This window comes from Zophobas morio, unplaced genomic scaffold, assembly GCF_036711695.1.
Source record: "Zophobas morio isolate AGI-343-1 ecotype UQ-CSIRO unplaced genomic scaffold, CSIRO_AGI_Zmor_V1 ptg000033l, whole genome shotgun sequence".
Classification (NCBI taxonomy): Eukaryota; Metazoa; Arthropoda; class Insecta; order Coleoptera; family Tenebrionidae; genus Zophobas; species Zophobas morio.
In genome coordinates, this window is record NW_026972138.1 from 258216 (window position 1) to 275591 (window position 17376).

At 34.7% G+C, this 17376-nt stretch overlaps 1 protein-coding gene across 4 annotated transcripts; it reads left to right on the forward strand.

Moving 5' to 3' along the window:
- The first annotated feature begins 372 nt into the window (after nt 1-372).
- On the forward strand, nt 373-13342 carry LOC135139816 (guanine nucleotide-binding protein G(q) subunit alpha). Of its 4 annotated transcripts, XM_064070164.1 has the most exons (9): nt 373-950; nt 3973-4157; nt 4940-5094; nt 8012-8140; nt 8334-8462; nt 9925-10054; nt 10107-10260; nt 10566-10673; nt 10825-12521. In XM_064070164.1, the coding sequence occupies exons 1-9, from the start codon at nt 827-829 to the stop codon at nt 10905-10907; spliced, it is 1197 nt and encodes a 398-aa protein (XP_063926234.1). In that variant the 5' UTR covers nt 373-826; the 3' UTR covers nt 10908-12521. The 4 variants fall into 4 exon arrangements, with proteins under 4 accessions (XP_063926234.1, XP_063926235.1, XP_063926233.1 ...); XM_064070165.1 differs by lacking the exons at nt 8012-8140; nt 10566-10673 and adding an exon at nt 10319-10426 and having other exon boundaries at nt 374-950; nt 10825-12520; XM_064070163.1 differs by lacking the exons at nt 8334-8462; nt 10825-12521 and adding an exon at nt 12548-13342 and having other exon boundaries at nt 375-950.
- Nucleotides 13343-17376: the final 4034 nt, after the last annotated feature.

A 17376-nucleotide genomic window follows, 5' to 3' on the forward strand; every position in this document is an offset into this window, starting at 1 on the left:
ATGCATTACTTCCAGGACATGTCGTTGTCGGGAGGTTATTCATAAAATTACGTACATTGAATTCGAAAGTACGAATCTCCATAATTATAACTTAACTGTGACTTGCGTTTGTGCATCTTCGTCGCCGCCACCGCCACCGCCACAGACTTCCAGACGAGTTACCGCTATCCAGTCCAAATCTCATGGGATCGCCGAGTTATAACATCACGTTTTCATGTCCACTTACACCACCATCGTAACGATGCGATGTACCAAAAAAAAAGGCAATTAGGTGACACAACCGTCAACCCATTTTTGATCGCGCCCATGGGAAAAAAGAAATGTAAATTTTGAACGGTCCTCGATTCGCGCGCTTCGCGCACTTCCTGTTCTGCGTGCACCGTCGGCTGGTACAGATCAGCGCCATATTGACAAGAGGCGGCTGCTGTTTGGCGTGAAATGGATTTGTGGTGAACGTGCAGAGTGCATCGGTGCAGTTTCCCGGAAACGAAGAATCGGTAAGCAGCGACCCAATGGTGGCGAGTGCTTGATGGTACAGCGAGTCGTGTGCGCCGCCGGATCGAGCCGTAACCTCAGCCCAGCGGACGGGACGGCGACTCGCCGCCCATCGCCCCAATCCTGTTAGCGGGGGCCGTGAATGAGGCTTCCCCAATCCGTTTACCCTAACAGGATCAAATCGAGCCCCCACGAGGTATAAGAGCATGCCGGCGGACCGACCCAAGCACCACACCCAGCCAACTGCGATGGAAGGAAGTGTCTGTCTGTAGGTGTGTTTTGGTCTAGTCGGCGTGGATGGTGGTAGCTAAGGGGGCCCATCACCAAGAGCATGACCATGCAGTGCTGCCAATCGGATGAGGCTCGGGAACAGAAACGCATCAACGCCGAAATCGAAAAGCAGCTACGGCGAGATAAGCGCGATGCGAGGCGAGAACTCAAGCTTTTGCTTCTTGGTGAGTCCCATATTTAACCCATCAACCAACCCATGCCCTGATCCGGACCATAACGAGCGATGTTTATCTCCGCTTTGCACGTAGCTGCCGCCTCGGAACTGGTGCACAAGTGTGAGATAACAGCTTGGCCCCAAATTACATTGTACTTTTGATTAAAAAAAATACGAGTATTACAGAGCATTAGACATGCAATCGCGAAAATCTAGCTCGACAGGTTGACAATTCGACCGAGTGACAGTTTTGCACGACTCACTTGCACACGATACGTTTTTTCGAACCCGTCCACCAACAACTAAGTCAGAGCTTTTGCATTTCGGCACTGACTTCCTTAAATTCAATTGAAACTTGAAACTAAACCAATGCTAATATATACCGAGAAAGCAATAAAAAACGATATCAAAGACATCCATGGATTTGTTTTTGATCGCATATTTGTTTTGCCGATTTGAAAATGCAACTATCAGAGACAAACTCCCAAAAATCCATGGCTGAGTTTGGTCGTGTTTTCCTCATCGAGATATACTCCTCTTTCGTAAAAAATGTTTTAGCTGTTAACTACGAACCGAAGTTATTCTATTTGTGGTTAACATTTGAAATATTTTCAGTCATGTCAGCAGGATCCTAGAAAAGGCAGAAATTCGCCATTTCGAATTTTTTTTAATTGCATGGTTTTTCAGCGAAGAAGTTTGTGATTGGCAGCAGGGTACCATATGACATGATAACTCTACTGCGAGGAACAACTAACCACCAAAATGATTAGAATTAAAATAACGAGTTTTGTTTTTTGGTGGATACCATTGTTCTTCTTTACCTTGTTGAACAGAGAAAAACATTTCAATTTTTATCTTTGCCACTTGTAAAAAATACTCCCAGTTTTTTCAACTGTAAGTAGCCTGTGTTTGCACGGTGTCGCTCCTTGACTCTAGTCTAAATCTAAATTGTAGAAAATAAAGATTTTTTGTATGCCAAAACGACCAAAAAACGAAGGTCAAAAAGTACAGATGTTTTAAAAACAAAGTAAAAGTAGTAAAATTAGGAATTAGAATTTTCTGTTGTGGTATGTCCAATTTGCCTTTTTTTTATTTAGTTATAACCTGTAACTTAACACACACTAGAGAACTGAATAGGGATACAACGACAAAGGTTGTTTAATGTTTAATTTACTTCCGGAAATTTCCAATTTACAAATGACACAGAAATTTTTAATAATTTCAGTAGCTTTTTCGCCAGGATATATACATAAATTTTACCTACTTATATATATTGCGTTTGTAGCGTAGTAAACGAAAAATATTGGTTGGATGTAAGATGAACCAAAATTTTCGATTTCGTTCCGCATCCTTTTGTCGTTCATTGCGCGAATGTACCAATGTATAAAACTCACTTGACATACACCTTGTAAAACTTTTATGACTTAAGCGTCGTAAGTCAAACCACCCTTATAATGGATTTGATTATAATGGAGCTGTAAAGTTTTACTAGGTATATGTGAACTGAGTCAAGTTATACAATAGCCAGTTTGACTTCTAAGGGTGCTTTGGCTTAAGCCGCTCAAGTCATAAAAGTTTTACAGGGTGTATGTCAAGTGAGTTTTGTATAATTTTGTAGATTTCAATTAGGACTTACTTTCAAAATTTTTCCCTACAGAACAGTTTTTTCATTAAAATTTTTGACATTTTTAATTTTATTTTTTTGCGTTAATGGGTTATTTTTCACCTGAAGATTCATTTTTGTATATATTTTTTATCATTTTATATTCATTTATCTCAAATTTTCAAAATTAAATATTTATTAAAAAGTATTCTTTGTTTTGACCAGTTTGGCGTGACATGGTCTGTCCTGAAGCTAAATATTAATTATTCGATTTAAAAAAAAAAAAAAACACTAGGCAAACGACCTTTAACTAGTCCTTGCCGACATTTCGCTCAGAGTGGCAGTTGTGCAAGGCCCACGTGCACACGATACGTTTTCTGCGATCATGCGGTAACTAGTCGGACTCCGTGAACTTAGAAGATTTTTGTAAACAAATTCAGAACTTGTAAATTATTGGAAACTAAATATTTGACATTAAAGCTGACGTCTCAGAAGTAGCCTCCGTAAATTTTTACTTAATTACACATACTTCCTCGGTAATTTACTTCGGGTGCATTGTAGGTATGCCTGATTTAATTTTATTGCGAAGATAAAAATACCACGGTGCCCACGCTGCATAAACACATGAGCTTTTGGCCTCAACATTTTTTATTCGCAATTATCCAATTGGTACGCATTTTTTTAACAACTTCTTTCTGCAATTTGCACTGGTTACTTATATGTATCAGAATTCTATATTTTCGTTATTTGTTTCTACGCAATTTTATGTGTTACTTTATTTTTTCGTAGATGTCTTTAAATGTATCAAAAAAAATTCGTTCCTTCACTAGGATGAGGAAAGGCGAGACAGTAATTTTTTGTGAATGACAGGCACAAAAAATTCACGTATATATATAGTACAATCCATATCGACCTAAAATTCCAAAGTGTGAAAAAGTAATATTATCCTTTTTGAATCTGTTGCCGTGCACTTTTAGAATGAAAGGAAGGAGCATATTTTTGCTTCATTTTTAAAACAGAAAAAGCAACACGTAGTGTAAGTTACTGCTCCTAATAAAAATATTGTGCCGCTGTCTTAGAGGCCGAGTGAATTGGCATTTCGTGATTGTGATGGTGTACAAAATTCTATCTGCAAATTTGTAGTTATGTTCTTAGTATTTCATAACCTAATAAATAAACGATAAATTAAAGTGTTCTTCAAAATTATTGAGCAAAAATTTCAAAAATAAAATTGTTTATACTTTAACTGCCTTCGACGGATGCAAAGACAACCATTATAAATTAACTGTCTTTTGCTATAAATGGTTATTTTTTAATTGTGTTTTAAAGTTTTGAAATTTATAGCAAACAGACAAAACAATATTAGTCAATCTAATAACAACTTTCTGCACTATTTACTTATTAAAATAACATTGTTTATTTGTTATAGGTACTGGAGAATCCGGAAAATCTACATTTATTAAACAAATGCGAATCATTCATGGAGCTGGATACTCCGACGAAGATAAACGAGGATTTATCAAGCTGGTCTACCAAAACATCTTCATGGCTATGCAGAGTATGATTAAGGCTATGGATTTGTTAAAAATTCAATATGGCGAGTCTTCCAGTCCGGTGAGTGTTTTGAAGGTTTAAAAGTGCGATGTTTTCAGTATAAATAATTGTTTTAAACATATCTTTAAACTCTTAAAACTATTGACTAATAATTAGCAGTCTTAAATGTATTGTTTTCTTTTATTAAATTATATTGAATAAGCTTCTATTTGGTTACGAAGTTTATTAGCTTATTACATAAATATTTCTTAACGTTTTACTACTTTGGCATATTCATATGGATATGATACTCCAATAATCTTACGTCGCTTAGATGATCCGATCTAATGTAATGAATTCCATATTCTTTATGTAACGTAAAATTTAAGCCATTACTTGTTCAGGAAAATATGATTTGTTAAGTGGATTATCATAATAGAGCGTTACTTTGCAGAAAATTCAATTATTTTAATCATAAAAACTACGGGCTTCTTCGCATCTGGTCACCAATAACTATTGCAAATAAGGCAACATAAAAGAAATACCACAATCTGTTTCTAAAATATTGTGCGACACGGGCACTAATACACGTGGTGTGATAAAATTAGAGTAGTAAAATAACTTGTTCATTTACTCTTATCAATCCTTCAAAAAAACCACTTAGTCGCTTGAACCACGTTGATGTAGGTAACCTCGTCGCATTACGCTTTATAAAGAAAACAATTTTTTGGACAAATTATTTATCTGATTTCAGCATATATTCTATAGTATTACAAATGAATCTGTTTTTTTTTTTAACGTGAAAACAATTGTTTAAACATATTTTGAGGAAATACATATTAATTAATTTTATTTTATTATAGGCAAAAGCCGACTTAATAAAGGATATCGACTACGAAACCGTCACCACTTTTGAGAATCCATATGTAGATGCAATTAAGGATCTCTGGAAGGATGCCGGAATTCAGGAATGTTACGATCGCCGCAGAGAATACCAGCTTACGGATTCTGCAAAATAGTAAGTGTGACAATATTGTAAATAATAACATGTAATATTTTTACCATTGTAACGAACGCTGCCCTTAATAACTGCAAACAGTTGTGATAATTACAAAATTAGTCAATGGTGGTTGTGGAGTGTAGTGTTCTTATTGGTAGATTCAGTCACAAAAAGGTACAAACAAATGTATTCTCGTGAGTGCGTGACGTGTTCGTACATAACACACATCATCGTGTTCTCTTCGTTTCCGTCTGTTGCTAAACCCCCGGCTGTTAATAAATGAGAGAAATTGTTTGATTAATGGTTCGATTTAAGACTTTGACTTGAGGGACTTTTTTTAATTTCGTATTTGAACGTTCGGGGTCATACAATATTAAATGACGTACTCTTATGAACCATAGAGGGTTTTTGAATTACATTGTTGTTCATTTTTTAGAATTAGAGTAAAAAGTGGAATAGAAAAATGACGATGCAACGTACATAGAGTAACGTTAACAAAAACGTTAATTTATTGTAATTAAAACTAAAGCTGGTTGATTTGAAGAAAATATACAATTTTTAGAAACTGCTAACATTAACAGTTATATATACTATTACTATAAGTTACCTATTAATAGTCAGAAAATTGTAGGTGTTCTTGAAGTTCACGAAGACATTTGTCGAAATCGTAAAAACATCATTTTAAAAAAGTGAGCGAGCATTTAGTGATATGTAGGTAGATCTTCGTAATTAATATATCGATTATAAACATTTACTAATAAAATAAATAACAATGAATGTAACTTCCACCGCTGTACTGCACCAGGAAAATAAAATAGAGACATCACGTGCATGTTATAAAGAAATGGCGTTAGCGATTAAGTACGATTCTGTAGAACTAACAGTTTTTTCAATCAAGGTCATAGTGATATAACCAACCTGTGTGTAGTGGGTATTTGTAAAAATATCGGATATTAAGTTAAGCCATAATCCTAGGGAAATTTCTGTACTATATTTAATACTCCTAATAAATATACTAAAAAGCTAGTTTGTTATGTTAAAATGAATAATTAAAATTGATGTTTCGTAGTTTCACAAGCATTGCATAATACGAAAATTCAAATCACAAATTCACAGATTTACTTGTATTTTTTTGTTTGGTCGTCATTTTTGATTGTTTCATTTTATTATGAGCAATAAAGAAAATACCTAATCGAAAATCTTGAAATACTAGTGTTGTGGTGTGTACTATCAGGAATTAAATATCGTTAAAACTGCGCCAATAGTAATAACAAACTCCCGTTTTTGAAATCAACAAATTTTACGTTCTACTATATTTGGCGATTAAAAGATTGTCTAGAGAATCCGTAAAACTAGAGAGTACACAAGCAATTTAAAACGAACTGTACTTAACATAGGTTATATGAAACATGTTATCAAGGTCCGCCATTAAAAAAAGCGTACTAGCTAAAGTATATTATACATATATACATTTTGTGAAATTTTTCCGTAGAAGTGCCATTGTGACTGTAAATGTTAAAATATACTATAACAACAACATTCTTATATGAACGTTCCGATAATATTGTTCAGATTTTGATATTAAAAAGTGCATATAGCGTAAATTACAAAATTTGAAAAAGTATCTGTCGTGTCGGTCTCGTCGTGCCGCGGCCTCTAATTTCAACTGCTTTAAGTGTCATATTTTTACGAAATTGCCACATTTGTCGATACACACAACAATCATTGGTAATCATATGATCTATTTCTCTTTGTTCATAATTGCAAACATTTAATTGCTACTTTAACCGCAAAGAATAAAGTGGACATTAAAAAACCATATTGACGTTACGTATATTAGAGGTTTTTTTGTTATAAATTGTTAATTATAAAGGCGTGTGGGTTTACTCAGAATTCATGGTGAACAGTTTAGGTTAGCAATCTCGGGTGTCCAGTATCTTAAACTCGTGTAACTTACGCATTGAATGCATTATAAGGAGCTGTGGTTTTTTATTTCCGAGCGTAAACTAGTAAAGCATTGTGATAAGGTCCATTCGACGAATTGTTAATTTTATGTTTACTAGACGTTGCATACCTCTTAGAATACGAAAAAGTAGGTCTTCTGTTTCCACCTGTCTGTTGACCGCCTACAATCTGCCGCCAATTTTATTAGAGAAGTAATCTCCTAAACTATCGGACAGATTGGCATGAAATTTTGGATGCATTGTAAGAATACCATGTACATGGTAAAACGCTAACCAAAAAGTGTCTGTTTGTTCCCCTGATAACATCATCTTAAAATTTTGCTAAATACATCCTATTTACACTGTGCAAAATAATACGCTTCCATACCTGTGGTCGATTGGTTCAGTCTTATATTTAACATTATCGTTAACATTGGATTTTTCGAAAACAAAAATGAAAGTGGTACAGTAAACTTTTACAGTTTTTCTCAGACACTACACAACCGATTGCGCTGAAATTTTGTACAGGCTTTAGCATAAAAATAGGAGTATGTTATTTTGTAAAATTTAAATAGCATTTACTTTACAAAATTTTGATGTCGTCAAATTGTTGTTGGTGAGAATGATCAGAAAAATTTTAGTTAGCCTTTTACCATCTACACGATATTGTTAAAATACATATAAAATGTCAAACACTCAGTCCGGTAATTTCGGAGAATTTTCTGTCTAATAAAATCGCGAACAAACGACGGACGGACGGAAAACGGGACTTAATCTTTCAGAGTGTAGGAGTTATCAAACGTCGAGAACATATGAAATTTGCGGTTTGCCGGATAGATCTTATGTTTTTAAGGTGCCGTCTTTAATCGTACAATTTCTCGCAATGTCTCCGCCAGCAAAATCCGCCTTTTTATAATTTCGAGAATTGTTTTTTCGCGTCCCGTTTTTCGCCTATCCATAGCTGTTGGGTGTAAACCGAGTATGCGTTCCAGCTACTTGATGGAGATAGACCGGGTGGCGGCGCCGGACTACCTGCCAACAGAGCAGGACATCTTACGTGTGCGAGTGCCCACCACAGGCATCATAGAATATCCATTCGATCTGGACGAGATCAGGTTTAGGTACGGTCGGCATGAATTTGTCGCGCCTTTTTATTTCCTAACACTGGTGTGTGCCACGTCTTTTTGTAGCACGGCGTTCCTTTTTTAATTGATAGCGGGAGAGCACTCACACGTTCACTTGTCTAATTTACTACATTAGCTGGTCTGTGTCTTTGTTGTTTGGCTGCATGTTGCATGCTTATGTTGGTTGCAGCTATCTTAGCGACCTGGAGCGAATAAGAGCTCCTGACTATCTGCCCACCGAACAGGACATCCTCAGGGCGAGAGCGCCTACGACGGGCATCATAGAATATCCTTTTGATCTCGACTCCATTATTTTTAGGTATGAGTGCACATTGATTTCTTACAGTTGCTAGTTTTCGGTTGCGTTCGGTACGAGACCACGAAACGTACGAAAGGTTTAGTATACTTCTTTATTTTGATAGGTTTTACTTTTCAACCGATAATAGTTAAAGGGTTTTTTTGTTTTTGAAAAACATGGTTGAATCAAACGGGTTGGGGCATTTTTTTTTTATTTTTCGGTTTTTGTTTCACCCGAGATAATTAGTCTGTATAAATTTAGTCGTTGCATTGCAAGATGAAAATTCACGTTTTTGTGGAATATTTTTGGTATGTTATTAGATGTACATATGGACATTAATAGATAGATCTGTCGATTGTGTATCTCTTTGTAATTTTTATTTTGTTTGTTGAAATAACTAAAAAAACATGATGTAAAAAAATATCTGTTCTTTATAAGATTCGTACGGACTGATAGAATACTTAAAAAAAAGAATGTTTCGTTACGATCGTTAAAACTGCCCAGATTTTTTTTAACTCAAAAATATACCTGCAAAACCATCAAAAACCACCTGGTCTCATACAAAAGATTTTTTTAAGCGATCGCTGTATATATATGTTTCCTGCAAATAGTATACGTAATATGTTTTGATTGTTTTGAAGTACTCGGCATTTCTAGTTATACATTAAATTCTAACTCACTGTCAGCAGAAAATGTAGAATTTTTCTGTACAGATTGGAACTAGATGTAGTGATAGTCAGGGAAACTAAAATTTTACTATGTAATGGATATTCGAAAAATGTAATTCTACTTGATGCGAATTGCAAGAAAAACAGCACGGACATTATTTATAAAAAAATCAATGTCGGTTCTTCAAAATAACACGAATAGCACGTGTAGTAAATTACTTAAATAACTTGATGTTAATTAATAATTTTTTTTATTGTGTAGAATTACTTTTGTGTTGCAACGACTAGATTGTCATTAACGAATCTCGTTAAACGTGTAACGTTTGAAATTTCTAGGTGAAACAGAAAAAAGAAAAGAAAAAAATATATTTTTTTAAGTTAGTCGGTCACAAAAGAAAAATGCCAAAAGATCAGGTAAACGTTGTGTTGTTTTTATTTTTTTTTATTTAGCTTTTGTAGAAGCACTAACGCGTTATTGGCTTATTTTAAATGTCGATTTTGTAGTGTTACCAAGCGTGTTGCATGAATAAAGAAGTATTTTAAATAAACACATAATCTTAAAGCTTGCAACTTGTAGTGTAACGTAAATCTGTTCACTAACATAATAACATGAGTTTTAATTCACTTCACGGTGAATCTTACGCTGTTTTAGTTTTTAGAGCACTTTTTGTTTAGTTGTTTTTTCTGTGTAGATTATGATTTTTGTAAATTACGTTTTAACGAAAGCAATATTTAATTAACGTTTTTTATTTATTTATTTTTTTAATTTGACGCAATATTTACTAACGTTTTTAATGTGTTTTGGATTATTGCAGAATGGTAGATGTTGGAGGCCAAAGGTCTGAAAGAAGAAAGTGGATTCACTGTTTCGAAAATGTGACATCCATCATCTTTCTAGTAGCTTTAAGTGAATACGACCAGATCCTTTTCGAATCAGAAAATGAGGTAAGGAAATGTACGATTCAAGGATACTTTTTAAAATACCAACGTTTTTCAGAATCGTATGGAAGAGTCCAAAGCACTCTTCAAAACCATCATAACATACCCATGGTTTCAGCATTCGTCGGTCATTTTATTTTTAAATAAAAAAGATTTACTGGAAGAAAAAATCATGTATTCACATCTTGTAGATTATTTTCCAGAATATGATGGTAAGTAACTCATTTTTGTTTCGTTATATTACAAATGTCGTGTATTTTTCCACCAAAGGAGCAAAGCAGGATCATATCGCGGCAAGAGAATATATTTTAAAAGTGTATTTGAGAGAAAATCCTGATCCTGAACGCAGTTGTTACTCACATTTTACAACAGCAACAGGTTCAATGCAATTTGTCTTTGCTAGAATTACAGTAGATTTCCAACGTAGAACTCATTAATTAAACGTCCTTTTGCCGCCGTTTGATATTTACATTCTTAATCACAAAAATGGTAGCAATGCTAATTGTGTTTTAAATAGGCCTCCAACGAGATGCGATTGCAGCTAGGGAATTTATTCTTAGGATGTTTGTCGACCTCAATCCAGACAGTGAAAAAATCATATACTCACACTTTACATGTGCTACAGGTATTTTTAGTTTATGAACCGATAGCTTTCGCTTTCTTAATCGGCCCTAACAAGTTTTAATTTTACTTATTGATGTGTTATATTTAAATTAATTTTTTTGTGCATGCTTTCATGTGGAATGGACTTTCTTTTCTTTTTGTTGTCAAATCAGATACGGAGAATATTAAACTTGTGTTTTGTGCTGTTAAAGATACGATTATGCAGACAGCATTGAAAGAGTTTAATTTAGCTTAAGTTTTGCATGGACGGTGTAGAGGAAGGGGACTTGAATGTTCGCATTAAGGTGACGGAAATATTTTGTATTCTTGAGTGACTGTTCGTGTATGTTGGTACCCAACTAACCGCCATACAATGCAATTAATTAATATGCCCGTAACTTGTAAAATGTACAAATTACAGTCAATATAACTATAATTCGCATTTGCAACAGGGCGGGACGTTGATGCGATATTTACTTGTTCAGGACAAGTAACGTAAATACGAATTCACATATTTGCAACATTTGCATAAAAATCGAGAATCTATTTATTAATAATTCTATTTTATTAATGCTGTAACGTTAAATAGAACATTCAGAAAATCAAAAATGTAATAGAAACTTGTAATAAGCAAAACAAAAACATTATGCCTTCTATAAAAAGGTGGGTAGTGCCACATTTTGGACCTTTTCATATATATTACAATTAACACGTTAATTATTAGTAGGACTGTTCCCATATATGTATACGCTACTAAACATATATTTACAGGACATTTTAATAGTTCGTTTAATAACTAAAAGGTACGCAACATTTTTGTGGCATATAATTCTAGTATTTTAAAGTTCTATTATGTTGGTTGGGTGTATTTAAAAGTGATCAGTAGTGAATAAACGCAAGAAATTTTTGGACATAATTTGTGTAGAAATTATTTACTTGTATGCAAGTAGTTGGCCTTATGTTTATTTAAATAAAATTTATTGTTACAACACACTTTATTCTTTATAAATTTTGATACGTATTCAATAACTCTTTTTTCTGCATTAATTGTTATGCTTCACTCTTCCACTACCACAAAAACATCATCGCTTTGGTTTCAGTGCCTGTCTTGTTCTTAATATCGTTGTTTTTCTTTCCTATCGTCGTCGTGGTCTCATTTATATGTACTTTATATTTTTGTAATTTAATCTATTCACCTTACGTTTTTCAAGAGCGCTTATGTCTTTTTTTCGGGTCATGTTCCACATCTCATATAGATTTTCACTTGTATTTTTAACTACGTGCGCAATTTTCATTATAAAATGTAATTTCTTGGTTCTTCACGGCTTATTTTCGGTCTGTGTTTAATAAGTTATACAGAGTTTTCTTGATACATTCCAAAACGGTTAGCTTTTTGACTGCAGTAATTCTATTATAATTGGATTTTTACTGTATCAATGTTCACTGCTTGAAATTGATAAAAAACTTGCATTAATGAAAATCGAAAATGTCAAAACTTTTATTTCTTCCAGTGCTTACGTTTTTCTCAGACCTTGTAAATAAAAAAATCTGAAATACGGTCAAATATTCAATAAAATGAAAATAATGTTTCGTTTCAATCTTATCCAAATATTGTGATTGAGTTAAATTGTTCTTAGGTTTTCTGTAAATGAGTACGAACTTGATAATATTTAAATATCCTTTGTGTTCGATATCTTCTGACCACAAATTAACAAATAAAGTTCTTCCATAACACTATTACTGCACTACACTCAACGTTTCATAATTAAATATGGTTTGGACAAGTACTTTTTTATAATTAAAATTTGTGTTATCCAGGTGTGGATGTGAATGCATGTACTAATTAAATTTAAAATATAAAAAGAGAACTGTTTGTGATGTGATTTAATTTTTCAGATACTGAGAATATAAAGTTTGTATTTGCGGCTGTAAAAGATACGATACTACAGTCTAACCTCCGTGAGTACAATTTGGTTTAGGAGAAAGATACGATTGTGATACGAGTATGGATCACGTCAAGAATAAACCAAGGACTTCGATTGTGATGTTATCCTGATTTACTGTCGATTAAATTTATTTGTGTCAAAGTGTGCGCTTAGCTTAGTGGCTGCGTTGGAGTAAATCTAGTGCCATTTTACTAGTATGGTGTCCCTCGATGGATTAAAGCCAAAGTGTTTTTTTAACAGTGCGAAAGCATTATGACTATTCATTATTATAAATAGTATTGTTATATATAATATATTAAATTAATGTAGAAATAGAATGTAAGACACTAAACTTTTCCCATATTTGCAAATATTTTGAATACGTGCAGTTCTTAAGAAGGCGTCATAGAAGAATTCATAGATCAAAAGCTTTTATTTGCATGAGTGTCGTCTTTCAGTCAAGTTTATGATTGTGCAATCAGTATTTGACTGTTGACGGCATTACGTATTTCAAGACTGCCAGTGTCTATGAAAAAAATACAATTTACAGCAAGAGGGATGTATTTGGAAAGCGATTAACTGGTCATAAACTGTTAGTGGGCTTTCTTTGCGTATTTTCCGTTAACTTACTATACTAATGGCAAATTTATAAACATATTATAGGAGCTTGGTTTTATGTGGGTAAATGAGCGGATGATTGATGAATGTTTGTGGCAATAGTACATTTGTAAAATCAATCTTTGTCAAATATAGATTTTTTTCTGAAGTCGCAGAGTTTTTATCGAATCCAATCCCCCAATCCATGAGTCTCAGAATATTTTTCAAGAAAATCTTTGTTCTTTAAAGCCAAAGGCAATTGATGCAACTATTCTTAGGTACAGCCCATTCGCACCCCTATTTTTAGTTACCGAAAGCATTATATTGGATTCCATCGGACGAATGGCTAATTTCGTGTTGTCTCGACAATTTATAACTTCATGCAAACGAATTTAAGTATTCCTATGCTACCGGACTGAAGTGAAATTTCACAGGCGTTTTAGGAATATCGTGTGGATGGATATGGTGCTAATTAAAATTTTTCTGATCATTCTCGCCAAGAATTTGATCACGCTATACAAAATTTTGCAAACTCATCAATCTTCATTAAATTTCATAAAATAACATGGTGGTTTATAAATTCACCAAAAATAAACAAATTGTGGACTTCCAAAATAAATTAAGACGAGTGCTGAAGAAGGTGAAGATCTGAAGCTAGTTCAGTAGAATCACGGAGGTAGAAGAGACTCTCTTCTACCTCCGTGAGTAGAATAAATAACTATGTATAACTAAGGGAAAGCGTTAATTCAAGTTGTGAACAAAATTGTTTAATTTTTTTTTCTCGGTAGTTCTCACATGCTGTGGTTTTGACTGTCACACGTAGTTTACGACAAGCGGTGTGCTTTTGTTGGGCTTGATGGATTCCTTAAGACCATTCTCGCGACTGTTGAATAGTAAAAATATCACAAAAACTGTGATTTGTTTTGTTCCATCATGCATTTATTGCATTAAAGCTAAATAGTCAAAAAATGTAATTTTGTCGTGTTTTTGATGTCATCTCCAAAATGATCACTTATCAAAATTAGATGTCGATTTATCGCATGGTAAAAAATATTAAGCTACAGATAATCGTAAGGTGAGAAACTATGTATTAATCTAAAAGTTATTACAAATACATGAGTTGACATAATTTTAAGGTTATTTATAGAACCAACGGGAAATTTTTGTTTGAAAGTACTGGTGGTTCCAAGTTGAAGTAGTTACCTATGTAAATGACGTCTTCGGCAGTGAGGTGAAAGATTAATCTTTCACTTCACTGGACTTGAGGCAGTTTTAAAATTGGCGCGTTCAACCACGTTTGAGTAAAGTCACTAGAAAGATATGAATCTAGTGACTTTACGTTTGAGGCACTTTGAGATTCATCCAATGCCACCAAACTGACAAAACGAAAACTTCTCAAAACAAAATGGTGGTTCGCTAAATGCACAGGGGTGAAAGCAAGATAGGCAAACCAGCAACACGAGTTTGTAGGGGCCACGACGGACGAAGTGAGGCAAGGGGAAATGACGTTGGTGACAGTTTGGTGCAGTTTGGTGATTTCAGTGTGATTTTGGTGGGAAACCGAAAATTCCTTTCACCAACAATGAACTGCTCACGCGTTGTGCATTGTGTTTTGTTTTGTTTTTGATTGTTTACCGCGTTTTCAGGTTAGCGTCAGTGTGGCGTCAGTGAATTTTTGTGCCATGAGTTGAAGTGTTGTGTTTTAGAAGCTTGTGTAAAGATAAGTATAAAATTTCACCATTTTTGTAATACGTTTTTGCAATTAATTAAGTATTTGTTGATCAGATTTTCATTCACTTATTTTCAGGAATTATGGAGGGAAAGAGGAAGAAATACTGCAAATTTCCAGGTTGCAACAATGCATACATCACAGGTGGTGGAAACAAGCACTATTTTCAGTTCCCGAAGGACCCAGAAGTGCATAGAAGATGGAAGGAAATTTGCAGTGTGAAGGAAAGTACAGGTTCTTCAAATTTTGTTATTTGTGAGGATCATTTTCGAAATACGGACTTTGTGAATGAGAACAAACAGAGATTGAAACCAGGCACTGTGCCGTTTGTACAGTGTTCTGATATTGCAGAGAATTTGTTATGCCCATGTTTTAACACTCCGTCAACTTCAAGCACTGTTTGCACTTGTGAAAGTTCTTATACAGAAAGTCTCGGTGAAGTAACATGCAACATTGATATTCAAGATCATGATTATTTTGTTAGAGACTTCGTGGATGTTCCCCAAAAGTTTGCGTTTTTGAATGAAGGGAGCAAGGGAATTTTAGGGAAAATAGGGCTTTCAAAGAAGGATTTAACTCCAACAAAAAATCTCATGTATAAAATTCATCGAAGCACCACTGCAAAATTGTCAAAATTAAAATCTTTGCTAGAAAATGAAAGGGAAAAAGTAAAAACACTTAGTGACTTGTATAAGAATGATAGGTTTGCTTTTCTTGAAAATGAGTTAAATTTTGTCACTAAGGAATTTGTTAATTCACAACTCAGAAATAGTAATAGAACGCCTCATGCTCGCAGATGGTCTGATCAAGATAAAGCTTTTGCATTGTCCATTTATAAAAAGAGTCCACGTTTGTATAGATATTTAGACAATTATTTTCAACTTCCATCAATCCGAACTTTAAAAGCTATTTTATCTAAAATTCCCTTTGAAACCGGCATCAATCCAGCAATTTTGGAACACCTGGCTAATGAAGTTCACAGAATGAAACCTGCAAACCGTGTTTGTTCGTTGCTTTTTGATGAAATCAGTTTGTCAGAGGGATTACATTACCAGGAGTCTTTACAAAAAATTTGTGGTTTTGAAGATTTGGGTTCATTGGGGAGATCACAACAGCATGCTAATCATGCTCTTGTTTTCATGGTCAGGGGTTTGCGCAAACAATGGAAACAAATTGTTGCATATTATTTTACGGCAAGCACTATTCCAACAGACAAGTTGATGGTCATTTTAAAAGAAATAATAGGTCAACTTCAGGCTGTCGGCCTGAATGTTGTGGCGACTGTTTGTGATCAAGGTTCAACTAACCAGTCTGCTTTGACGAAGTTATGTTCTGAACCCAATGAGAAACAAGGCCCCTTTTATTTTTTTGTTAATGAACAGCCTGTTGTCACCATTTTCGATGTTCCTCATTTATTGAAGTGCACTCGTAATGCGTTGTTAAAGTGTAAGCTAGAATTTGAACCAAACAAATTTGCCTTTTTTAGACATATTGAGGAAGTTTTCAACATTGACCAAAGGAAGTCTTTCAAGGCTCTCCCAAAATTGAGGGTCGAGCATTTTAATTTTAAGGATTCATACGTCAAAATGAAAGTCAAAGTGGCGGCAGCTCAGTTGAGTGCATCTGTAGCATCTGCTATAGAAACGTACTCGGTTTTTACTGAGTTGTTACCTTCCGAGGCTATTCATACGGCTGAATTCGTAAAATTAATTGACGACTTGTTTGATTCGTTGAACAGCTCTCAACCTCGAGCCAGTCACACCAAGCCTTTTAAAGGTGCTCTGAGAGAGAGTGTTCCTCATTGGGATCTTTGGTCAAAGTTGTTAACTGCGATGGACCACTGGAAGCTAACTGATCTGTCGTCTGGTGCCGATTGGACTAATCGTTACTCGTTTATTCGAGGTTGGCGAACTACGATTCGTTCAGTTATGTATCTGTGGCATCGTCTCAAAAACATTCCCGGTTTTGATTATTTAAATCTCCGTAGTTTAAACCAAGATCCTGTAGAGAATTTATTTTCCAGCGTTCGCCAACACGGAGTGTTTAACACCAACCCAACCTGTAAACAGTTCACTGCCGCCCTGAAAACTGTTGTGGTCAACAAGCTTGTTGCCCCAACAACAGAAGGGAATTGTGAAGATGATGGTTGCACGCCGTTGGAAAATCTCCGAAACCTGCTGCAATATGCAGAGAAGACTGAAACTGCGGAAGTGGAAGAGGTAACTGAATTTGAGGAAGAAGAGGTCAGTGGCACATCAAATTTGGACGCATCTATTTGTTTTGAAAACCTTGAAAAGCTGTCGGACGAAGACAGTCAAGGATTAGCCTATGTTTCAGGCTATATTTTAAAACAGATCGATGTATCCAATTGCGATGCTTGCCAGAGTGCGTTGACTACCACGGAGATGTTACCATCTCATTTGTTAACGTACTTCAAAGACCGTGGTGATGATGACTTGAGACTGACGTATGCA